Raw genomic sequence first — 26,215 nt, 5'->3', positions numbered from 1 at the left:
ATGCACATCATTGATGTCCTCCTCATGTTCCACAGCAGTGTCTGCCTCAGGACCCTGAGCAATTGAAACACCGCCTCCCACATCACTCTCCACATCACTACTTGGCCTCCTTGCGGAGCAAGGGACGCATGTCTCCTCACCTTCTTGGCTGCCCATTAGATGCTGACTGTCCTCTATTACATCGTCCTTGCTAAATAGTGGAGCTGAACCCAAAGCATGAGATACTTCTTTGGGAGAGGGAACAGCATAGGACAAAGGAAATGGGATTACAGGGACTGCTCCCGGGCCATGCCAACTGAGGGTTGTGTCTGAGGAACCCACCGACTCTTGACTGGGGTTGTCAGATGTCGCTTGTGATGATGGGGATGAGTGTGCAAACCAATTGACGAGGAGAGATGGGTCGATGACACGACCGCTGGGTGTTAACGGGAGCTCAGGCCTATTGCTGCGACTCCTGCTGCCACTCGCCCCAAGTCTGCTGCCAACTCTGCCTGACGTATGTAGGCCTCTGCCCCTTCTCTGTGCACGTCCTTTCACTTCCCTGCCTGACATACTTAGTGTGTTTATGAGGGTATAGAACAGCAGCAGGCGATTACTTACGGCTGTCCTTTCAAAGTATATAGGCCCTAGACAGAATAACAGTTACTAAATAGTACACTCCTTTGTTGTATGTATGCCCTTTGCACTGATGAGCACTGTTAAGCATATTTATATGCAGAAAAAAACTCTTTTTTTGTTGTATACACCAGCCAGTGTATACTAATGTGTGGAATAGCACTGAATTTAGCACCGAGACAGAAATACAGGCACTAAATAGTACACTACTTGGTTGTATGTATGCCCTTTGCAATGATGAGCGCACTGTTAAGAGTATTTGTGCGCAGGAAAAACTTTTTTTTTTCTTTAATACTCCGTAAGGTGTATAACGTGTGGTATAACACTTAATTTAGCACAGAGACATAAAAAAAGGTAGTACATGGTACACTATTTGCTTGAATTTAGGCCCTTTGCAATGATAAGGCCACTGAAAAAGCGTATTTTTACGCAGGAAAACCTTTTTTTTCTTTAATACACAGGCAGGTGTATAACGTGTAGTATAAAACAGAAATACAGGTACTAAATAGTACGCTATTTGCTTGTATGTAGGCCCTTTGCAATGATAAGGCCACTGTTAAGCATATTTTTACGCAGGAAAACCTTTTTATTCTTTAATACACCTGCAGGTATATAACGTGTGGTATAACACTGAATTTAGCACAGAGACAGAAAAAAGGTGGTATATGGTACGCTATTTGCTTGTATGTAGGCCCTTTGCAATGATAAGCCCACTGTTAAGCGTATTTTTACTCAGGAAAAAATGTATTTTCTTTAATACACCGGCAGGTGTATAACGTGTGCTATAACACTGAATTTAGCACAGAGACAGAAAAAAAGGTGGTATATGGTATGCTCTTTGCTTGTATGTAGGCCCTTTGCAATGATAATGCCACTGAAAAAGCGTATTTGTACTCAGGAAAAACTTTTTTTTCTTTAATACACCGGTGTTACGCCTAGCGCTCCGGGTCCCCGCTCCTCCCCGGAGCGCTCACGGCGTCTTTCTCCCTGCAGCGCCCCGGTCAGTCCCGCTGACCGGGAGCGCTGCACTGTTTTGGCCGTTGGGGATGCGATTCGCACAGCGGGACGCGCCCGCTCGCGAATCGCATCCCAGGTCACTTACCCGTCCCGGTCCCCTGCTGTCATGTGCTGGCGCGCGCGGCTCCGCTCTCTAGGGCGCGCGCGCGCCAGCTCTCTGAGACTTAAAGGGCCAGTGCACCAATGATTGGTGCCTGGCCCAATTAGCTTAATTGGCTCCCACCTGCTCCCTGCCTATATCTGATCTCCTCCCTTGCACTCCTTGGCCGGATCTTGTTGCCTTGTGCCAGTGAAAGCGTTTAGTGTGTCCAAAGCCTGTGTACCTGAACTTCTGCTACCCATCCTGACTACGAACCTTGCCGCCTGCCCCCGACCTTCTGCTACGTCTGACCTTGCCTCTGCCTAGTCCTTCTGTCCCACGCCTTCTCAGCAGTCAGCGAGGTAGAGCCGTTGCTAGTGGATACGACCTGGTTGCTACTGCCGCAGCAAGACCATCCCGCTTTGCGGCGGGCTCTGGTGAAAACCAGTAGCCTCTTAGAACCGGTCCACTAGCACGGTCCACGCCAATCCCTCGCTGACACAGAGGATCCACTACCTGGAAGCCGAATCGTGACAGTAGATCCGGCCATGGATCCCGCTGAGGTGCCGCTGCCAAGTCTCGCTGATCTTCCCACGGTGGTCGCTCAGCAATCGCAGCAGATTGCCCAACAAGGACAGCAGCTGTCGCAGTTGACCGCCATGTTACAGCAACTTCTGCCTCTGCTACAGCAGCAACCATCTCCTCCGCCAGCTCCTGCACCTCCTCCGCAGCGAGTGGCCGCTCCTAACCTCCGCTTGTCCCTGCCGGACAAATTTGATGGGGACTCTAAACTCTGCCGTGGATTTTTGTCTCAGTGTTCCCTGCATATGGAGATGTTGTCGGACTTGTTTCCTTCAGAACGGTCTAAGGTGGCGTTCGTAGTAAGCCTTCTTTCAGGAAAGGCCTTGTCTTGGGCCACACCGCTCTGGGACCGCAATGATCCTGCCACAGCCACAGTCCAGGCCTTCTTCGCTGAACTCCGGAGTGTCTTCGAGGAGCCAGCCCGAGCTTCTTCTGCCGAGACTGCCCTGTTGAACCTGGTCCAGGGTAATTCTTCCGTTGGCGAGTACGCCATACAATTCCGTACTTTTGCTTCTGAACTATCCTGGAATAATGAGGCTCTCTGCGTGACCTTTAAAAAAGGCCTATCCAGTCGCATCAAGGATGTGCTGGCCGCACGAGAGATTCCTGCCAACCTCCAAGAACTCATCCATTTGGCTACCCGCATTGACATGCGTTTTTCTGAACGACACCAAGAGCTCCGCCAGGAAAAAGACTTAGATCTCTGGGCACCTCTCCCACAGCATCCTTTGCAGTCTTCGCCTGGGCCTCCCGCCGAGGAGGCCATGCAAGTGGATCGGTCTCGCCTGACCCAGGAAGAGAGGAATCGCCGTAGAGAAGAAAATCTCTGTCTGTACTGTGCCAGTACTGAACATTTCTTGGTGGATTGCCCTATTCGTCCTCCACGCCTGGGAAACGCACGCACGCACCCAGCTCACGTGGGTGTTGCATCTTTTGGTTCTAAGTCTTCTTCTCCACGTCTCACGGTGCCCGTGCGGATTTCTCCTACAGCCAACTCCTCCCTCTCAGCCGTGGCCTGCTTGGACTCTGGTGCCTCCGGGAATTTTATGTTGGAGTCCTTTGTTAATAAATTCAGCATCCCGGTGACCCGTCTCGTCAAACCGCTCTACATTTCCGCGGTCAACGGAGCCAGATTGGACTGCACCGTGCGTTACCGCACAAAACCCCTCCTGATGTCTATCGGACCCCACCACGAAAGGATTGAGTTCTTCATTCTCCCCAACTGTACCTCTGAGGTCCTCCTCGGTCTGCCTTGGCTCCGGCTTCACTCCCCCACCATTGATTGGACCACCGGGGAGATCAGGAACTGGGACTCTGCCTGCCACAGGAAGTGCCTCTCCCCCCCTCCCAGTCCCATCAGGCAAGCCTCTGTGCCTCCCCATGGCCCCCGTCCTGGTGTCACACTGCCCCGTGCCAGGCCTCGCCCTCTGCCCTCCCTCCCCATTCCCACTCCTGCTGTACTGCCTGCCGTTGAGGAAACCCTCCATTCTTTCCCGGTGTCCTCATCCCAGGGGAGGCAGTTACCGGACAAAGAGAAGGGGAGACCTAAGGGGGGGGGTACTGTTACGCCTAGCGCTCCGGGTCCCCGCTCCTCCCCGGAGCGCTCACGGCGTCTTTCTCCCTGCAGCGCCCCGGTCAGTCCCGCTGACCGGGAGCGCTGCACTGTTTTGGCCGTTGGGGATGCGATTCGCACAGCGGGACGCGCCCGCTCGCGAATCGCATCCCAGGTCACTTACCCGTCCCGGTCCCCTGCTGTCATGTGCTGGCGCGCGCGGCTCCGCTCTCTAGGGCGCGCGCGCGCCAGCTCTCTGAGACTTAAAGGGCCAGTGCACCAATGATTGGTGCCTGGCCCAATTAGCTTAATTGGCTCCCACCTGCTCCCTGCCTATATCTGATCTCCTCCCTTGCACTCCTTGGCCGGATCTTGTTGCCTTGTGCCAGTGAAAGCGTTTAGTGTGTCCAAAGCCTGTGTACCTGAACTTCTGCTACCCATCCTGACTACGAACCTTGCCGCCTGCCCCCGACCTTCTGCTACGTCTGACCTTGCCTCTGCCTAGTCCTTCTGTCCCACGCCTTCTCAGCAGTCAGCGAGGTAGAGCCGTTGCTAGTGGATACGACCTGGTTGCTACTGCCGCAGCAAGACCATCCCGCTTTGCGGCGGGCTCTGGTGAAAACCAGTAGCCTCTTAGAACCGGTCCACTAGCACGGTCCACGCCAATCCCTCGCTGACACAGAGGATCCACTACCTGGAAGCCGAATCGTGACAACCGGCAGGTGTATAACGTGTGGTATAACACTTAATTAAGCACAGAGACAGAAAAAAAGGTAGTATATGGTACTCTATTTGCTTGTATTTAGGCCCTCTGTAACGATAAGTCCACTGTTAAGCGTATTTGTACTCAGGAAAAAAATGTTTTTCTTTAATACACCGGCCGGTGTATAACGTGTGGTATAACACTGAATTTAGCACAGAGACAGAGTAACAGGTGAAAAATTGTAAAAAGGCACTAAAGTCCACACTAATATGACTTATTTCTGAACAGCAGCAGGACCCAACAGTGCAGCACCACCAAAAAATCCAATGATTAAACCCTAAATTGCACTGTCAGGATCCGGGTACTGTGAGGATACTGGTGGTGGATCCTCTGTGTCAGTGGGGTGATGACGTGGGCCATACCAGGGGAACGGAGTCTAAGGGGTTAATGGTATTCACCAGAGCCCGCCGCAAAGCGGGATGGACTTGCTGCGGCAGGTAACCCCCAGGTCGTTCCACCCGATAGCGACTCAACCCTGACTGACGGCTGAGATAGGCGCGGTATCAGGGATTAGGCAAGAGCAAGGTCGGACGTAGCAGAAGGTCAGGGCAGGCAGCAAGGATGGTAGTCAGGGGCAACGGCAGGAGGTCTGGAACACTGGCTTGGGACATACAAGGAACGCTTTCACTGGCACAATGGCAACAAGATCCGGCAATAAAGGGAAGGGGAAGTGAGGTAATATAGACCAAGGCACAGGTGAAGTTACTAATTTGGGCCAGGCACCAATTAGCAGCGCACTGGCCCTTTAAATCGCATAGAGCCGGAGCGCGTGCCCTAGGGAGCGGGGCTGCACGTGTCGGGACTGGACAAACGGGGAACAGGTCGGGTAAGCAGGCTGGGATGCGAACCACGAGCGGGCGCGTCCCACATCGCGGTCGCATACCCGCCAGAGACACTAGCGCAGCGCTCCCGGTCTGCGGGTCAGACCGGGACGCTGCGAGCAGGTAAACGCTGCGAGCGCTCCGGGGAGGAGCGGGGACCCGGAGCGCTCGGCGTAACAGTACCCCCCCCCTTGGGTCTCCCCCTCTTTTTGTAACCCGAGAACTTGTGAATGAGGTCTTTGTCGAGGATGTTATCCTCGGGTTCCCATGACCTCTCCTCAGGTCCACAATTCTCCCAATCTACGAGAATTTTTTTTTTACCTCTGACCGTCTTAGAAGCAAGGATTTCTTTAACAGAGAAGACATCGGAGGAGCCGGAGACAGGAGCTGGAGCGACAACCTTGGGAGAGAAGCGGTTAAGGACAAGCGGTTTAAGGAGAGAAACACGAAAAGCGTTAGGAATACGGAGAGAAGGGGGAAGAAGGAGTTTGTAGGAGACAGGATTGATTTGGCTCTTGATTTTAAAGGGTCCAAGATAACGTGGTCCCAGTTTATAACTGGGGACACGGAAGCTGATATACTTGGCGGAGAGCCACACTTTGTCTCCAGGAGCAAAGACAGGAGGAGTTCTTCTCTTTTTGTCGGCATGCTTCTTCATCCGGGATGAGGCCAGTAGAAGGGATTTTTGAGTTTCCTTACAGATGGTGGAGAAGTCCCGGGTAACTTCATCAACAGCAGGCAAACCAGAAGAAGTGGCAATGGGGAGGGGGGGCAGAGGGTGACGGCCGTACACCACAAAGAACGGGGATTTGGCGGAGGATTCAGAGTCCTTGAAATTGTACGAGAATTCAGCCCAGGGTAGAAGATCAGCCCAATCGTCCTGGCGGGAGGAAACGAAATGTTGCAAATAGTCACCAAGGATCTGATTAACTCTCTCTACTTGCCCATTGGATTGGGGATGATAGGAGGACGAGAAATGTAATTAGATTTTTAATTGATTACAGAGAGCTCTCCAAAATTTCGATACAAATTGAACGCCTCTATCTGAGACGATATGCGTGGGAAGCCCGTGAAGGCGAAAAATGTGCACAAAAATTTGCTTCGCCAACTGTGGCGCTGAAGGAAGGCCTGGAAGGGGAATAAAATGTGCCATCTTGGAGAAACGATCAACGACCACCCAGATGACTGTGTTGCTATGGGATAAAGGCAGGTCCGTAATAAAATCCATGGCAATTTGAGACCATGGTAGCTCAGGAACAGGCAAAGAATGAAGGAGACCGGCAGGCTTCTAGCGAGGAGTCTTGTCCTGGGCACAAACTGTACAGGCCCGAATGAAATTAGCGACATCTGCCTCCAGGGTAGGCCACCAATATAAACGAGAGATGAGTTGGGTGGACTTCTTGACGCCAGCATGACCGGCGAGGTGCAAGGAGTGTCCCCACCTGAGGATCTTGAGGCGCTGGCGTGGAGGGACGAAAGTCTTTCCAGGAGGTGTTTGTCTGATAGAAGCTGGAGCAGAGGAGATCAGACACTCAGGAGGTACAATGTGTTGCAGGGGGGGCTTCCGATTCAGAAGCATCAGAAGAACGAGAAAGGGCGTTAGCCCTGATATTTTTGTCAGCAGGGCGAAAATGAATCTCGAAATTAAAACGGGCAAAAAACAACGACCACCTAGCCTGGCGTGGGTTCAGCCGTTGGGCAGACTGGAGATACGAGAGATTCTTGTGATCCGTGTAGATGACAATCGGGTATTTAGAACCCTCCAGCAGGTGCCTCCATTATTCGAGGGCTAGTTTAATGGCCAGAAGTTCACGATCACCAATGGAGTAATTTTTCTCCGCCGGAGAGAAGGTCTTAGAAAAGAAACCACAAGTAATGTTATGTCCAGTAGAGTTTTTTTGTAGGAGTACAGCTCCGGCTCCAACCGAGGAGGCGTCCACCTCCAGCAAGAAGGGTTCTGATGGATCAGGTCTGGAGAGTACGGGAGCAGAAGCAAAGGCAGTTTTGAGGCGATTGCATGCCACATCCGCTTGGGGAGGCCAGGACTTAGGGTTGGCATTCTTCTTGGTTAGGGCCACAATCGGAGCCACAATGGTGGAAAAATGCAGAATAAACTGTCGTTAGTAATTGGCAAACCCCAAGAAGCTTTGGATAGCTCGGAGTCCAGAGGGGCGTGGCCAATCTAAAACGGCTGACAGTTTGTCTGGGTCCATTTGAAGTCCCTGGCCAGAGACTAGATAACCTAGAAAGGGAAGAGATTGGCATTCAAAGAGACATTTCTCGATCTTGGCATATAATTGATTTTCACAGAGTCTCTGGAGCACTAGGCGGACATGGCGGCGGTGTTCTTCGAGGCTAGAAGAAAAATTCAAAATGTCGTCCAGGTAAACCACAACACAGGTATCTAACAAATCCCGAAATATTTCATTCACGAAGTCCTGGAAGACAGCGGGGCCTTGCAGAGCCCAAGGGGCATAACCAGATATTCAAAATGTCCGTCTCTGGTATTAAATGCGGTTTTCCACTCATCCCCTTTCCTGATGCGGATGAGATTATATGCACCTCTTAAGTCCAATTTGGTGAAGATGTTAGCTCCACGAAGGCGGTCAAAGAGTTCCAAGATAAGAGGCAGGGGATAGCGGTTTTTGATAGTGATTTTATTTAAACCGCGGTAATCGATGCACGGCCGTAAGGAACCGTCTTTTTTAGAGACAAGAAAGAACCCCGCTCCGGCAGGGGATGAAGACTTGCGAATGAATCCCCTCTTTAAATTTTCTTGGATGTAGTCCGACATGGCTTGAGTCTCAGGAGCAGACAGAGGATAGATCCTGCCCCAGGGTGGAGTAGTACCAGGAAGGAGATCAATAGGGCAGTCATAAGGCCTGTGAGGAGGCAAAGTCTCTGCTTGTTTTTTGCAAAAAACATCGGCATAGTCCTGATAGGCCTTGGGGAGACCTGGTATAGTAGGAGCCACAGGGGTTTGACTGACGGGGCTGGGAGAAGACGTGAGGCATTTCTTCTGGCAAGAAGAACCCCAGCTCTTGATCTCCCCGGTGGTCCAGTCAAGGGTAGGAGAATGATGTTGGAGCCAAGGCAAGCCGAGGAGAATTTCAGAAGTGCAGTTAGAGAGGAACAGAAATTCAATTTTTTCGTGATGTGGTCCAATGCACATTAACAGGGGTTCTGTGCGGTAACGCAGAGTACAGTCCAATTTTTCTCCATTAACTGAAGCGATGTAGAGAGGTCTGGCGAGACTGGTCACTGGGATGTTGAACCTGTTAACGAAAGAGGCCAAAATAAAATTTCCTGCAGAGCCTGAATCCAAGAAGGCCACAGCTGAGAAGGAGGAGTTAGCAGAAGGAGAAATCCGCACAGGCACAGTAAGACATGGAGAAGCAGAGTTCACACCTAGAGCCGTCTCACCTTTGTGTGGAATCGGAGTGCTTCTTTCCTGACGCGGAGGACGGATAGGACAATCCTTCAGGAAGTGTTCGGTACGGGCACAGTACAGGCATAGATTCTCATTGCGGCAGCGTGTCCTCTCTTGTAGGGTCAGACGAGACCGGTCTACTTGCATAGCCTCCACGGCAGAAGGCACAGGAACAGATTGCAGTGGACTTGAGAAGAGAGGAGCCGGGGAGAGAAATCGCCTGGTGCGAACAAAGTCCATATCCTGACGGAGCTCCTGGCGTCTTTCGGAAAAACGCATGTCAATGCGGGTGGCCAAATGGATAAGTTCATGCAGGTTGGCAGGAATTTCTCGTGCGGCCAGCACATCCTTGATGTTACTGGATAGGCCTTTTTTAAAGGTCGCGTAGAGGGCCTCATTGTTCCAAGATAATTCAGAGGCGAGGGTATGAAATTGGATGGCGTATTCGCCCACAGAAGAATTTCCTTGGACAAGGTTCAACAAGGCAGTTTCGGCAGAAGAGGCTCGGGCTGGTTCCTCGAAGACACTACGAACCTCAGCGAAGAAGGACTGAAGAGTGGCAGTGACAGGATCATTGCGGTCCCAAAGCGGTGTGGCCCATGACAAGGCCTTCCCAGACAGGAGACTAACCACGAAAGCCACCTTTGACCGTTCTGTGGGGAATCGGTCCGACATCATCTCCAAATGCAGGGAACATTGCGAGAGAAAACCACGGCATTGTTTAGAGTCCCCATCAAATTTGTCCGGCAGGGACAAGCGGAGGCTGGAAACGGCCACTCGCTGCGGAGGAGGTGCAGGAGCTGGTGGAGGAGATGGTTGCTGAAGCTGTGGTAAAAGTTGTTGCAGCATAACAGTCAGTTGAGACAGCTGATGTCCTTGTTGCGCTATCTGTTGAGACTGCTGGGCGACCACCGTGGTAAGGTCAGCGACAACTGGCAGCGGGACCTCAGCGGGATCCATGGCCGGATCTACTGTCGGGATCCGGGTACTGTGAGGATACTGGTGGTGGATCCTCTGTGTCAGTGGGGTGATGACGTGGGCCGTACCAGGGGAACGGAGTCTAAGGGGTTAATGGTATTCACCAGAGCCCGCCGCAAAGCGGGATGGACTTGCTGCGGCAGGTAACCCCCAGGTCGTTCCACCCGATAGCGACTCAACCCCGACTGACGGCTGAGATATGCGCGGTACAAGGGATTAGGCAAGAGCAAGGTCGGACGTAGCAGAAGGTCAGGGCAGGCAGCAAGGATGGTAGTCAGGGGCAACGGCAGGAGATCTGGAACACTGGCTTGGGACATACAAGGAACGCTTTCACTGGCACAATGGCAACAAGATCCGGCAATACAGGGAAGGGGAAATGATGTAATATAGACCAAGGCACAGGTGAAGTTACTAATTTGGGCCAGGCGCCAATCAGCGGCACACTGGCCCTTTAAATCGCAGAGAGCCGGCGCGCGCGCGCCCTAGGGAGCGGGGCCGCGCGCGTCGGGACTGGACAAACGGGGAACAGGTCGGGTAAGCAGGCTGGGATGCAAACCGCGAGCGGGCGCGTCCCGCATCGCGGGTCGCATCCCCGCCAGAGACACTAGCGCAGCGCTCCCGGTCAGCGGGTCTGACCGGGACGCTGCGAGCAGGTAAACGCTGCGAGCGCTCCGGGGAGGAGCGGGGACCCGGAGCGCTCGGCGTAACATGCACTCTGTCACACAATTCTGAGCAGCAGAAGATTTGTGGAGAAAAAAAAACTCAATAGAGCTGAAAAATGAGGAGATGAGATGCTTCAGAAAGTTCAGGCAGCTTGGAGATCTGTATGAGGCAGCTGACTGCTATCTGCCCCTCTCTGCTGCAATGCTCAATAACGTGAATAGGAGGTTTAGCTAACAATTATCCTTCTCAGAGTAACAGCAAAGCACTCTGCACTCCTGCCTTTCCCTAATGCTGATGTGACTAGCAGTGCAGTGTAACGCTGTGGTATGAGCTATTCACACACACACACAGTCCCGTCCTCTCCATCTGAGTATATAGATGAAATGAAGTGAGGCAAGATGGCCGCCGATTATATAGGGGCTGTGACATCACAGGGGTCAGTGAACACTGATAGGCTGCATCTCACATGTGGTTCTGGGTCAGCCCGCCTACCTTCATTCCCGCCGCTGTTTCCCGCCCTCCCATAATCCCCTGCCCCATGTACTCACATGTGGATCCGCCATCTTAGCTCTACAATAGCCTGGAATGCTGTAAAATGGAGTTTAATGAAGCGATTCGTGCGCTAGAATCGCGGCGATATTCGTATTCGTTGCGAATCGAATTTTTCATGAAATTTCTAACGAATTCGGGTTCGTCAAGTTCGATTCGCTCATCTCTAATTGTAACCAAAATATTCATTGTCATAAATGCTTAAAAATAAAAAATGTTTAAAAAAAACATTCTTTCTGCACCTTGACTTAATAGTATGTCAATTAGTATTACATCAAGTTGATTTTGTAGGTACTGCCACTAATACACACTAATACACAACTGACTCTGCAGCGGGAAAGGCCATGGCCATTGCAACACAGGATGACTAGTATTTGCAGAATAATACCCTTGAACTTGTCCCCTTTTGCCCCACCAGTACCATCATTCTTCTGAGCTCTGAGGACAGGTGCTGCAGTAGGTTCTAGGATAACAAGCAAAAATGAACATGCTTACTAAAATTTCACTTTTATTTCAAAGTTCAGTCTTAGAGGGGCCACTCGGCTCAAAGTAATCAAGTAATGGCTCCCAATGTCCTTCATCCTTTGCCATCAAATTTCTGGCAACAATTCCCTCTGGCATTACATGTGGTCACTACTGCACAGATTACAATCTATCTTGAACAACATAACTCAAACTTGCAGAAGTAGTAGACTTGTCAAGTTGCAAATAATTTGCTAGCAACCTGATTCCAAGCACTCAGGGGAGGAATATTGTTCCAAGAGATCATTTGATCTGAATTTCATTCAGTCCCCATTAGTACAGTCCACAAGACTTCCCACCAGTCTGAAACACAATGTCCTCTCCGACTACAGAGTGCACAGGCTCATCCAATATAGTGTCACCCAAAAATACTGTTTTGCATCAGGTAAACATTTACAAAGACTGTAAGAATTCAGCCTGTGTCCAAATGAAATTAAGCTCTTCTTACTGCTGATAGACCCATGCATTGACTCTTCTTAGTCAAGATAAGGCGATTACAAGAAAAAAAAATTATTTTAGTTTAAGTAATTTTTTGTCAATGAAATGTTTAGACATGCTATAAGGAATAAACCCCGGTCTAAAACAAAACTGATTTTTTCTTCTTGCAGATCCGTGCACTGACTAGTGATTACAAAAAAATGTATTGTTCTAAATTAATCAAATGTGTAAACAGGTTCTTCTTTTATCTGGTAGACCTATATGCACTGACAATTTGTTGTATAATTTGCTGACTAATTTATTGCCTACAAAAATTGTTATGTTCTGCGTCAATTAAAAAGTTTACACAGGCCATGAAAATTCAGCCTGTGTCCAAATCAGATTGAAGCCGATAGGGGATAAGGAAGAGTTGGTCGTGTAGTTGTATATATTTAGGTACATGGACTTGAGCGGTGGCATAAGTAAGGGCAAATGGACTTTCACAGGCATACCTAGAGGTCAAGGCTGTCCCCCAATACAAAATTAAAAACTTCAGGCAGTTCCCACTGTCAATCAGAGGAGGGTAGGCATATGTAACCCTCCTCTAAAAAACCTCACAATTTTGAGATAATTTTCTAATACAAATATTAAAATAGAAAATTAGAAAGAAACATAAGAAAAAAACATTTCAGAATATGTTTAGTATAAAAACGTTACAGTAACTATTATGTCATTTTTTTCCTACACATCCCCTACATATTCCCTTTAATTTCAGAATTTGAATTTTTGCTATCGCCATGCAATAATTTAAGGAAGTTTGGCTAATTTTAGAGTAGCAGTTTCCTTTATAGGTACTCACTTCCCTTTTCTTTGTTGCTCTCCATGTTATCAGGAAATAAATACCCATATTCTATATGCCGAGGTTCTTAGTGACACTTCATACTGACCAGGGCATAAATTAACATTACTAAGTATACAGCACAGAAGACTAAAGAAAAGAAGAATATTCAAGATTAGACAAGAATGAAAGGTAAATCATACTTAGCTCCTGCTAGTACAGCGCCATCCCATGGATCCTCACCTTAGAACGAGTGTTCACTCAAGGAAATATAAGACTTATTAGACAGCAGGATTAAATGGGTACTCCGCTGCTCAGCGTTTGGAACAAGATCTCCTCTCAGAACGTGGGCATGGTTAGGTGGGCATGTAGAGGGGGCATGGTTAGGTTTTACCAGCAGTCCTAATAGTTTGTCAGAAGTGAAATCCACCAGGGTATCAGCAGGTCACTGGTGATTCATAACCCATCACATGTGAACGCAGCAATAATATATACACATTGATAAACACACCACAGGACTGTGTTTTTAGAGACCCATCATTATATTTTTTTTTTTCAAATTTTTCCATTATTTATTAAAAGCTAAATAAAAGCTAAGTTTTAGGGGTGGGAAATAAATAAGGGTATTAGTGACCAGGGAGCTTCCCCTTGGTCAAAAGGCTTCGGTATAAATTTGACCCTAACCCATCTTGTTTTTTCTTTCTATGGTAGTTTAATCTCACTCATGAGACCCGCTGTAGTAGTGAGATATTAGTCGGGGTAGCGGGCTGCATTGCGCTCAACTCCCCAGCTGGCCGAGAGATCCATCCATTGCTCTGCATAGAAGTCAATGCAAAAAATGATATGAATGTCTCAGCTGGCCGAGGAATGGCTCGCAATGCAGCCTGCTTGCCCAAATAATAACTCCCGATCTGTTACTTTTAGTTACTTTTGTGCCATTTCTGGCATAGCTTAAGAAGCAAACGATACAGTTCTGTAAAGGTCGTATCAGGTTCCTGCAGTCTTATACAAGCTGTTTTCATATAGTCTGATCACTGTTGGCAATAGGATGGTTGAAAAGATTCATATCGCTTATATGGTGGGAGAGCTCCCTACTTTTGGTGTACGGTGATTGAGATAATACACCATCACTGGTCTAAGACTGGAGAATCATCCAGCTATATTGCTTCCCTTTATTATTGCATACAGCTTGCCTTACCTCACCAGATCTTTTCTCTGCTTTTTATTACTGGTGGCTGAGACGACCATTCCATGTCTGTGGAACAACATTGAATGGTTTTATAAGATTAACCATAGTCATTGCCTGGAGGAGTTATCAGCCGATTCTCAGCAGAAATCAGACACTTATTCATGACTGTGGTGACCCAGATCGGAAAAGGTTGATTTCTTCTCTATCAGTGTGTGACTATGTAATTGACTATATAATGATTGTCATAGGCAAAGGTTAGACAACAGAGTCCTGCTGAATTCAACTGGATTCTGCTGCTCTGTACAGACAGCAGAATTTTCGTGCCAAATGTTTCCAGCATGGAAATTCCGTTTTCTGTGTCTGAACAAAGAATGAACACGTTCATTCTTTGTGTGGAGTCCGCACAGAATGCATAGCCGTTTAGGGGATGTTGCATTCCTGTGCGGTCCTAGTGCGGCACATTATGCCGACGCCCCGCAGTTTGCGGAATGTCTGCATAAAGATCCTCCATGCGGACATTCCGTCATGCGAACATTACTATAAGCTTTTTATGTAAGATTTCTATTAGTTAGGATTAAGCACCTATATTTTATTATTATAGTAGTGTCATCAGGTATAGGGGATCCTCTCTTACTGGCCCCTTCTTTATTGCTAACCAGTATTTAGTGGTTGCAGATTTTTTTCTATTTGTAATGGAGTCTCTGTCTATATTGTATCGTCCTCACTCTGGACCTGATGCTTTATGCTGTAAACACTGTAAAAGTACTGTATATTTTGTGTTACTTTTTGTTTTCTAACTATTTTGCTTTCTGTATCTTTGGCTTTTTGAAGTGAAAAATTGCAATACAGGGACTAAATAATAATTTCATCATTAGAAGCCAACTCATCCTCAGCATTACAGAAGAAAAAGCTTCTAGACTCTGCTTTATACTAAGATATGGAGTCTCAAGTTGAGGTTGTTAACCTGTTTTGTCCATTCACAGACCTTGTAGACTTTCTTAAGCTGGACATTTGTTTCTTCATAGTCCACTTCAGGAGTATAACGAGATCAGAAGGGTACAGACCCTAGATGGTAAAGGTCCTGGGGCAATAACATTTGACTAGTATTGTGTGTTTACATTACCATTGTAACCAAAATATTCATTGTCATAAATGCTTAAAAATAAAAAATGTTTAAAAAAAAACATTCTTTCTGCACCTTGACTTAATAGTATGTCAATTAGTATTACATCAAGTTGATTTTGCAGGTACTGCCACTAATACACACTAATACACAACTGACTCTGCAGCGGGAAATGCCATGGCCATTGCAACACAGGATGACTAGTATTTGCAGAATAATACTCTTAAACTCGTCCCCTTTTGCCCCACCAGTACCATCATTCTTCTGAGCTCTGAGGACAGGTGCTGCAGTAGGTTGTAGGATAACAAGCAAAAATAAAGGGCTAAGAATGCCGGTGGCAGAACATGCTTACTAAAACTTCACTTTTATTTCAAAGTTCAGTCTTAGAGGGGCCACTCAGCTCAAAGTAATCAAGTAATGGCTCCCAATGTCCTTCATCCTTTGCCATCAAATTTCTGGCAACAATTCCCTCTGGCATTACATGTGGCATTACTGCACAGATTACAATCTATCTTGAACAAAATAACACAAACTTGCAGAAGTAGTAGACTTGTCAAGGTGCAAATAATTTGCTAGCAACCTGATTCCGAGCACTCAGGGGAGGAATATTGTTCCAAGAGATCATTTGATTCGAATTTCATTCAGTCCCCATTAGTACAGTCCACAAGACTTCCCACCAGTCTGAAACACAATGTCCTCTCCGACTACAGAGTGCACAGGCTCATCCAATTTAGTGTCACCCAAAAATACTGTTTTGCATCAGGTAAACATTTACAAAAACTGTAAGAATTCAGCCTGTGTCCAAATGAAATTAAGCTCTTCTTACTGCTGATGGACCCATGCATTGACTCTTCTTAGTCAAGATAAGGTGATTACAAGAAAAAAAAATTATTTTAGTTTAAGTAATTTTTTGTCAATGAAATGTTTAGACATGCTATAAGGAATAAACCCCGGTCTAAAACAAAACTGATTTTTTCTTCTTGCAGATCCGTGCACTGACTAGTGATTACAAAAAAAATGTATTGTTCTAAATTAATCAAATGTGTAAACAGGTTCTTCTTTTATCTGGTAGACCTATATGCACTGACAATTTGTTGTATAATTTGCTGACTAATTTATTGCCTACAAAAATTGTTATGTTCTGCGTCAATTAAAAAGTTTACACAGGCCATTAAAATTCAGCCTGTGTCCAAATCAGATTGAAGCCGATAGGGGATAAGGAAGAGTTGGTCGTGTAGTTGTATATATTTAGGTACATGGACTTGAGCGGTGGCATAAGTAAGGGCAAATGGACTTTCACAGGCATACCTAGAGGTCAAGGCTGTCCCCCAATACAAAATTAAAAACTTCAGGCAGTTCCCACTGTCAATCAGAGGAGGGTAGGCATATGTAACCCTCCTCTAAAAAACTTCACAATTTTGAGATCATTTTCTAATACAAATATTAAAATAGAAAATAAGAAAGAAACATAAAAAAAACATTTCAGAAAATGTTTAGTATAAAAATGTTACAGTAACTATTATGTCATTTTTTCCTACACATCCCCTACATATTCCCTTTAATGTCAGAATCTGAATTTTTGCTATCGCCATGCAATAATGTAAGGAAGTTTGGCTAATTTTAGAGTAGCAGTTTCCTTTATAGGTACTCACTTCCCTTTTCTTTGTTGCTCTCCATGTTATCAGGAAATAAATACCCATATTCTATATGCCGAGGTTATTAGTGACACTTCATACTGACCAGGACATAAATTAACATTACTAAGTATACAGCACAGAAGACTAAAGAAAAGAAGAATATTCAAAATTAGACAAGAATGAAAGGTAAATCATACTTAGCTCCTGCTAGTACAGCGCCATCCCATGGATCCTCACCTTAGAACGAGTGTTCAATCAAGGAAATATAAGACTTATTAGACAGCAGGCTTAAAGGGGTACTCCGCTGCTCAGCGTTTGGAACAAGATCGCCTCTCAGAAGGTGGATCAGTGGAAGGGTTGGTCTTTGGCCCTCCGGGAAAGGGTTGACCTGATGAAAACATTCCTGCTCCCTTTGCTGATATATCTGGGCAGTGTTTGAAAGTTGCCAGAACCTCTCTGGATCCAGGTCTACTGTGTGTTCTTCAAATGTTATGGGGGAATAGACTAAACCTAGTGAACAGGGAGGTTTCTTACAGTACGAGGAGATAAGGGGTGTTGTGTATGGTCAATCCCATGGTATTCCTAGTGAATACCTTTTTTAAGACCAATATACAGTAACAAACCTTATGAAAGAGAGGGCTCCTCCATGGATCTCCTCCTGTAGGGGATGGTTTCAGCCTTTCTTCCAGGAATGAGAGATAGGAGGGCAAGTGAAGGATCTTTGAACACCAAATGGGCATCTCCCGGCTTATGCTACCCCGGTTCTGAAGGTAATTTGTCTGTGGGGTCTGGGGATGTTGGAGATTATGACTCTGTTGAGGAAATTCCTTGACAAGAGCGTCCTGTATTCCTTTTTTCCGAGGCCATTGCCCAAGTTGGGATCTGGAGATTGGTTCGAGGCTTTTGAATATCAGGATCCCCTTAAAGTTTTGGGACTTGACTTGGCGCTGCTTACATGGGAAACTGTGTGTGAGGGACAATCTGAAGTGCAGGAGCTCTGAGGACCGGGGATGTCCCCGCTAAGAATGTGGAGGCATGCTGGAATTTATTATTGTTGTTGTTTCTATTATGAGTAGAGTTATTATTTTGTTAAGATAAAGTGTTTACACATGTAGGGGTTCTTCTTATAGGGATGTGTTTAGTAAGAATGAAGCTGAACCAGAAAATACTTTAATGGACATTTATGGACTAATTGTATAAATAAATATATATATATATATATATATATATATATATATATATATATATACATATATATATATATATATATATATATATATATATATGTAAACGGGATGAGTATTTAACTCAGGGAGAGTTCACCACGTCTGGTGTGACGGAGCTTTCAAGGGCCACTAAGCACTTAGCAGGCATTCTGGGTAGGGGAATATGCAAATCAGCTCATTACATCACCTTTTCGGGCGATGTTCCCTGGTATCAGCTTAGCTCCAGTTACGGAATATAAAAAGCTAATCGGAATTAATGCCAAGCCAGAACTCTCTCTCTCTCTCCAGAAGGAAAGAGCACCCATCTGCAGACAGCTGTTTCGGGGTTTATTGAAAGAGCTTTATTGTCCGTTCAGTCATTACAAGTCATACAATAAATTACAATCACACAAAGCATGACAGCACGATACACAGCAAAGGTTCCCTAAGCTATACATCGCACACCATGCTGCACAAGAGATCGAATAAAAAAACAATAGAATCTGTGATCGGGGTAGGGGCGTGGGCTGTGGGGCGGGGGCATGGGGGGTATCGGCGACTATGTGGTGGTGGGGAGGGGGCGGATCACAGGGCCAAACTGCTGGGCTGTATCTTCAAGGAGACATGGGAGAAGGAGAGGGGTCATCTGCAGACAGCTGTTTCGGGGTACTTGCCCCTCGTCAGTACAGAGCAGGGTGATCTGGCTTGGCTGAGATGAGGGGCCTTAGACCAACTAAATGGGATGAGTATTTAACTCAGAGAGAGTTTCCCACTCCCGTCACACTAGGAGTGGTGAACTCTCCCTGAAATGCAGCCATGAGGACAAGGGAGACGTGGGAGACCGGAGAGAATAAAAAATACTGTAAAACGCTACAAAACAAACATGGAAATGGTCGCACAACAACTTAAAACGTAAGTAAGCCTAAAGGCCAAAAATTGAGGACCGGAGTTCCCCTTTAATTAGGTAACCTAATGCGTTCAAGAGTGAGGCAGCAGAAGAGACGTTGAAGTATGGAGTCAGCGGAGGTGCTGGAAACAATCGATACAAAGGTGTGTCAGGTACTATGTAACCACAGAACAAAAAGAGCTATCTGCACTCACCGCAAGGCTTCTGACCCTGTGTTCCTAGACGGAGATGCCGACAGGTCAGGATGCATAGCGCTCGGAGGCTATCACCGGTTATTTCGCGCAGCAAGCGCTTCTTCCGGCCTCTAGTTACGTCATCGCGCTAGGTTCATTTTATCTGCAGGTGTGGTGACGTGGTGTTCATGTGATCTACTCAGGTGAGGAAAAGTATTAAACAACTAGAACAGAATCAAAGCATTAAAACTAATTGGAAAGTATCTACTAATAATGCTAAAAATGATATAGTTAGGATTATGCGGAAACTGCTATCTTTTTATAAAAAGGGGGACATATCTACGCGATCGTTGAAGCCCAGTGGTCCCTAAGCCTCCAGGCGCAGAATCCACTTCGCTTCAGATCGTAACAGCCTCGTGTCCCTATCTATGGTTGAGGGCATATTTTTTAACTATTTCTAACCCTGCAAATTTTATGCTATCTATATTATAATTGTACACCTCCCTCATATGCTGAACAAAGCGGGGGGCACCAATTCCTGTTTTGACGGAATAAAGATGCTCACGTATTCTGATTCTTAAAGGTCTGATAGTTTTACCTATATAAAACCGTTGACAGCTACAAATTGAGCATACACCACAAATAAGGTGCGACAGGTTATTAAATTATGCATCGAGCAATATGTACGGCCTATTTTTATGGTATCGGAATTGATGTTAAATTTGCATTGCGGACAACTACCGCATTTTTTACTTCCTTTTGGTGCTGCTTGTTTTAGCCAATTCTCCTTTTGATCGGTAGATATTTTGCATGCAGAATTAATTATTTCACCTAGATTTTTGTTCCTACGGTACATAATGATCGGTCTCTTGAATACGGTGTTATCAAGGTCTTTGTCTTCTTGTAAAATATGCCAATTTTTATTAACCTCTTCAGGACATAGGGCGTATGGATACGCCCTGCATTCCGAGTCCTTAAGGACCGAGGGCGTATCCATACGCCCGTGGGAATTCCGGTCCCCACTGCTAGCCGGTTGGGGACCGGAGCCGGATGCCTGCTGAAATCGCTCAGCAGGCATCCCGGCATATCGCCCAGGGGGTTCATTATGCCCCCCCATGTCGGCGATCACCGCAGATCGCTGGACAATTCAGTCCAGCGATCTGCGGCGATTCCGGGTCAATCGGGTCTCCAGTGACCCAGTGACCCGGAATTACTGGCTGTTCGGGGCCGTCTCTGACGGCCCCGAACAGCCAGAGCTTGCAGGGGTGAGGTGGCACTGGTGCCACCTCACGATCGCCCTGATTCGTCGGCCGGATTACCGGCCGACCAATCAGGGCGCCTGCTGCGGGTGTCACTCCCGCACCCGCTCCGCCCCTCTTCCGGAGGACGTGAGCGGGTGCGGGACGTGCACCCCGGGTGCTGGGGACCCCGATCCCCGGCGTCAATGTTGGGATTGGGGCCCCAGGAGCAGCGGCGACGACGACGAGGGACTGACCTCATGCGGCGTGGATCGTTGGAGGTGAGTGACAGTCTCCTGCTGTTGCTTAGCAACAGCTCCCAGCATGCAAAAAGGGCATGCTGGGAGCTGTAGTTATGCAACAGCAGGAGGCAGACCACCACAACTCCCAGCATTCCCTTATGGGCATGCTGGGACTTATGGTTTTGCAACAGCTGGAGGCACATTTTTTCTATGGAAAAGTGTACCTTCAGCTGTTGTATAACTACAACTCCCAGCTTGCACAAACAGCTAAAGTGCATGCTGGGAGTTGTAGTGGTGCATCTGCTGGTTGCATAACTACAACTCCCAGCATGCCCGTTGGCTGTCGGTGACTGCTGAGAGTTGTAGTTTTGCAACAGCTGAAGGCACACTGGTTGTGAAACGTAGAGTTTTTTTTTTTTTTTACCTAACTCAGTGTTTCACAACCGGTGTGCCTCCAGCTGTTGCAAACTCCAACTCTCAGCAGTCAATGTACACCATGCACCGTACATGCTGGGAGTTGTAGTTTTGCAACAGCTGGAGGCACACTGGTTGTGAAACGCTGAGTTAGGTCACAAACTCAGTGATACATAACCAGTGTGCCAACAGCTGTTGCAAAACTAAAACTCTCAGCATGTACAGTCTGTCAGCGCATGCTGGGAGTTGTAGTTTTGCAACAGCTGGATGTCCCCCCCCCCAATGTGAATGTACAGGGTACACTCACATGGGCGGAGGATTACAGTGAGTATCTGGCTGCAAGTTTGAGCTGCCGCAAATTTTCTGCCGCAACTCAAACTGCCAGCGAGAAACTACTGTGAACCCCCGCCCATGCGACTGTACCCTAAAAACACTACACTACACTAACAAAAAATAAAATAAAAAGTAAAAAACACTACATATACACATACCCCTACACAGCCCCCCTCCCCTCCCCAATAAAAATGAAAAACGTCTGGTACGCCACTGTTTCCAAAACGGAGCCTCCAGCTGTTGCAAAACAACAACTCCCAGTATTGTCGGACAGCCGTTGACTGTCCAGGCATGCTGGGAGTTTTGCAAAAGCTGGAGGCACCCTGTTTGGGAATCACTGGCGTAGAATTCCCCTATGTCCACCCCTATGCAAGTCCCTAATTTAGGCCTCAAATGCGCATGGCACTCTCACTTTGGAGCCCTGTCGTATTTCAAGGCAACAGTTTAGGGTCACATATGGGGTATCGTCGTACTCGGGAGAAATTGTGTTACAAATTTTGGGGGGTATTTTCTGCTTTTACCCTTTTTAAAAATGTAAAATTTTTGGGAAAACAAGCATTTTAGGTAAAAAATTTTATTTATTTTTTTCATATGCAAAAGTCGTGAAACACCTGTGGGGTATAAAGGTTCACTTAACCCCTTGTTACGTTCCCCAAGGGGTCTAGTTTCCAAAATGGTATGCCATGTGGGGTTTTCTTTGCTGTCCTGGCACCATAGGGGCTTCCTAAATGCGGCATGCCCCCAGAGCAAAATTTGCTTTCAAAAAGCCAAATGTGACTCCTTCTCTTCTGAGACATGCCCCCAGAGCAAAATTTGCTTTCAAAAAGCCAAATGTGACTCCTTCTCTTCTGAGACCTGTAGTGCGCCAGCAGAGCACTTTTCACCCCCATATGGGGTGTTTTCTGAATCGGGAGAAATTGGGCTTCAAATTTTTAGGGGTATTTTCTGCTATTACCCTTTTTAAAAATGTAAAATTTTTAGGAAAACAAGCATTTTAGGTAAAAATTTTTTTTTTTTTTTTTTTACATTTGCAAAAGTCGTGAAACACCTGTGGGGTATAAAGGCTCACTTTATCCCATGTTACATTTATCCCATGTTATGTGTGAATAAAAGATCACACATACTATCTTATGTAACACGGTTGGCGTTATATACCATGCTACCTGCCCTTGTGGTTTGATCCATATAGGTCTCACCACAAGGGAATTTAAGAAGAGGATTCATGAACACGTTTTGGGCATCCGGTCAGCCAAAGATGAAGAAGATGAAACTGCATTGACTACAATACCTCGTCATTTTAAGTCTTTCCATTCCTGCGATCCTTCTGGTCTTCAATTCCGAGGTATTGATCGAATCTTCCCTGGCCAACGTGGAGGGAATTGGAAAAAATTACTGGCCCAAAGGGAGGTTTTTTGGATTTTTAAATTAAAAACCATCTATCCCCTGGGGCTTAATGACTCGCTTAGTTTTTCCCCCTTTTTGTAATTCCTTTTTTCCTTCAGTCATACCCTGGATGCCTTTTATGAGGTAGTTTCGATTCCATTGCCCTCATTCGTTTCATATCTTTAGTGGGGTTCCTTGACGCTAAATCATTTTCCGCACCCTGATCCGTCCTCTCTTTTTCTGTTGTGACCGTCCTAGGTTAGGCTCTCACAATGTTTTTATTCTTGGTTTTTAATCTAAGTTTTATGCCTAGTTCTCATTTTCTTTTCTCTTTCTCTCCTTTTTTTTCCTTTGCAGAGTTGTCTCCTGCGCCTTTGAGCCACCTTCGAGCCTTCTCCCATGAGTCTATCTGTTATGTAATATGCACTAGCACCTTGTATTGCCTATGTAGCCGTTTAGCTGCCTAACCCTTGTAAAATATTATACTTATGCATAATCTAATTTTGTATTGATCCGCATCCAGTCTACTATTTTCTTACTTACCGTTCCCCATGCTTTTAGTCATCCGCCTGCCTATCCAAGTATTGCCAGACCCCTTTTTTATTTTCATTCCCCCTTTTTTCTCCCATTGTATTTTTTATCATATGTATACCTGGCTATCACATGTATTGATGTTTATCATGCACTAATATTTTAACTATTTGTTACATATACTTATACACATATAGATTTATATTTTTCCATGCATCTATTTTTTATACATTTTCATTTTTATAATGTATTTATTATATTCTTGCACTTGCACCTTTATTTCATGTTTCACCCACCAGTGTCTCACATACACTTATATATACACATATTCTCCTGTTTTTCACTTACTAATTAATATTACACTTACTCACTTTTAGCACCTTTCCATTAGTAATCTTTATTCTTGGATATTTGCATCTTGTATTAAGTCTATCTATTCCTTACTATTATTTAAGGTTATTTTGTATATTTGACATTTACACTATTCACATATATATAATATTCTAAATATAAAACATAAGAATAATAGACAATGACATTTTTTTTATGAACTATATTTCATCCATTATTTATTTATTCATTTATTCACTATTTGTAATTTCTTAAATGAATTAATTTATTTATTCATTTTAGGTAGCATTTATATATTTATGTTTCTAACTCTTTTTACCTTACTCACTGCATGATCATTATTTGTGTGTATTAGGTAATCTATTAAAAATTTCCTCATGTTCACGTTTGGTTTGCAGTGTTTCACTTTTTACTTTTTATTTCCCACTCACTCCCATTCCCTTCTTTCACTCCACTCATGTCCACACTTTCCTCTTTCTTGATTTTTGTTATTTTATTTGTTTCGATCACGTGGTACACTTATCACATGTCTTCACTTCTTTTTCCCTTCTGCGCCTGCGCGCTTTCTCTTCTATTTTCGCTTGCGCCTCCTGATCCGGACTGCGCCTGCGTTCTCCTGCTTGAAAGCCCGGTCACGTGATCACATTGATCATGTGACTCGGCTCTTAACCGGAAGTACGCCGACGGCGTCCCGGACATGTGAGTTCTGGCGGACACTATCTCCAGGTAAACCCGGAACACCATTGGATACAGCCAGGTTTTATGGGCGGTGATATTTCTTAGGATGTATTGATTGGGGAAATTCATGTCAATCTAAATGTGATGAGATGTAATTGGCTGTAATGCGGTATATTAGGCTGGTGAGAAGGTAGGATAGCCACACCCCCTGAGGAAGCCATTTAGTGGTGAAACGATCGTTGGGGTTGGTAGGTAAGGTCTGGCATACTTGTTCCCTCTGGTCCTTGGGTCTGGTCCCTTTGTTTATTCCCTCCTTGCCCTCGTGCTTGCGTTCAGCAGTATTTTGGTGCGATTTTACTTTTGATATTTACTCTTATTGCCCTTTGACCTCATACTTATATTTATTACCTCTCTATACTTAGTTCCAGTCCCCACCTACCCATCTGTAGTCTTTTTCGGTGCCTTGTTTTATTATGTATATGTACTATTGTTTTTTAATCAATGATACATTCTAATAAAGATTTTGTTAACTTTCTTCTATTTTGCTGTTTATTTGTGCATAATTTTTTCTGTATTTTTGGTGGTGCTTCTGTCACGATGCCGGCTGGCGGGTAGTGGATCCTCTGTGCCAGAGAGGGATTGGCGTGGACCGTGCTAGTGGATCGGTTCTAAGTCACTACTGGTTTTCACCAGAGCCCGCCGCAAAGCGGGATGGTCTTGCTGCGGCGGTAGTGACCAGGTCGTATCCACTAGCAACGGCTCAACCTCTCTGGCTGCTGAAGATAGGCGCGGTACAAGGGAGTAGACAGAAGCAAGGTCGGACGTAGCAGAAGGTCGGGGCAGGCAGCAAGGATCGTAGTCAGGGGCAACGGCAGGAGGTCTGGAACACAGGCTAGGAACATACAAGGAACGCTTTCACTGGCACAATGGCAACAAGATCCGGCAGGGAAGTGCAGGGGAAGTGAGGTGATATAGGGAAGTGCACAGGTGAAGACACTAATTGGAATCACTGCGCCAATCAGCGGCGCAGTGGCCCTTTAAATCGCAAAGACCCGGCGCGCGCGCGCCCTAGGGAGCGGGGCCGCGCGCGCCGGGACAGGACCGAGGGAGAGCGAGTCAGGTACGGGAGCCGGGGTGCGCATCGCGAGCGGGCGCTACCCGCATCGCGAATCGCATCCCGGCTGGAAGCAGAATCGCAGCGCCCCGGGTCAGTGGATCTGACCGGAGCGCTGCAGCGGAGAGAGTGTAGCGAGCGCTCCGGGGAGGAGCGGGGACCCGGAGCGCTCGGCGTAACAGTACCCCCCCCCTTGGGTCTCCCCCTCTTTTTAGGGCCTGAGAACCTGAGGAGCAGACTTTTATCTAGGATGTTGTCCTCAGGTTCCCAAGATCTCTCTTCAGGACCACAACCCTCCCAGTCCACTAGAAAAAAAGTTTTCCCTCTGACCTTTTTAGAGGCTAAGATCTCTTTGACAGAGAAGATGTCCGAGGAGCCGGAAACAGGAGTGGGAGGAACAGATTTGGGAGAAAAACGGTTGAGGATGAGTGGTTTAAGAAGAGAGACGTGAAAGGCATTAGGGATACGAAGAGAAGGAGGAAGAAGAAGTTTGTAAGAGACAGGATTAATTTGACACAAAATTTTGAAAGGACCAAGATAGCGTGGTCCCAACTTGTAGCTAGGGACACGGAAGCGGACATATTTAGCGGAGAGCCATACCTTGTCTCCAGGGGAAAAAACGGGAGGAGCTCTTCTTTTCTTATCCGCGAACCTCTTCATGCGTGATGAAGCCTGTAGGAGAGAATTTTGGGTCTCTCTCCATATAATGGAAAGGTCACGAGAAATTTCATCCACAGCGGGCAGACCAGAGGGCAAGGGGGTAGGGAGGGGGGGAAGAGGGTGACGGCCGTACACCACGAAAAATGGGGATTTGGAGGAAGATTCAGAGACTCTGAAGTTATACGAGAATTCGGCCCATGGAAGGAGATCT

General features: G+C 46.5%; 1 protein-coding gene across 4 annotated transcripts in view; it reads left to right on the top strand.

Annotated features, from left to right (window-relative positions):
• LOC130367870 (C-type lectin lectoxin-Phi2-like) overlaps positions 1 to 26,215 on the top strand; it is a 113,796-nt gene that overhangs the window by 32,253 nt on the left and 55,328 nt on the right. For 2 of the 4 annotated variants that reach the window (XM_056570793.1, XM_056570790.1), the window contains exons 3-4: positions 12,881 to 13,018; positions 16,824 to 16,961. In XM_056570793.1, the coding sequence (XP_056426768.1) occupies positions 16,955 to 16,961 (7 nt within the window). In that variant the 5' untranslated portion in view covers positions 12,881 to 13,018; positions 16,824 to 16,954. Of the gene's footprint in view, positions 1 to 12,880; positions 13,019 to 16,823; positions 16,962 to 26,215 lie in introns of those variants that run through there. The other 2 variants (XM_056570791.1, XM_056570794.1) reach the window with 2 other exon arrangements.

The sequence above is a fragment of the Hyla sarda genome, chromosome 4, assembly GCF_029499605.1.
Source record: "Hyla sarda isolate aHylSar1 chromosome 4, aHylSar1.hap1, whole genome shotgun sequence".
NCBI classification, from domain to species: domain Eukaryota; kingdom Metazoa; phylum Chordata; class Amphibia; order Anura; family Hylidae; genus Hyla; species Hyla sarda.
This window is presented reverse-complemented; position numbering and strand designations above follow the sequence as displayed.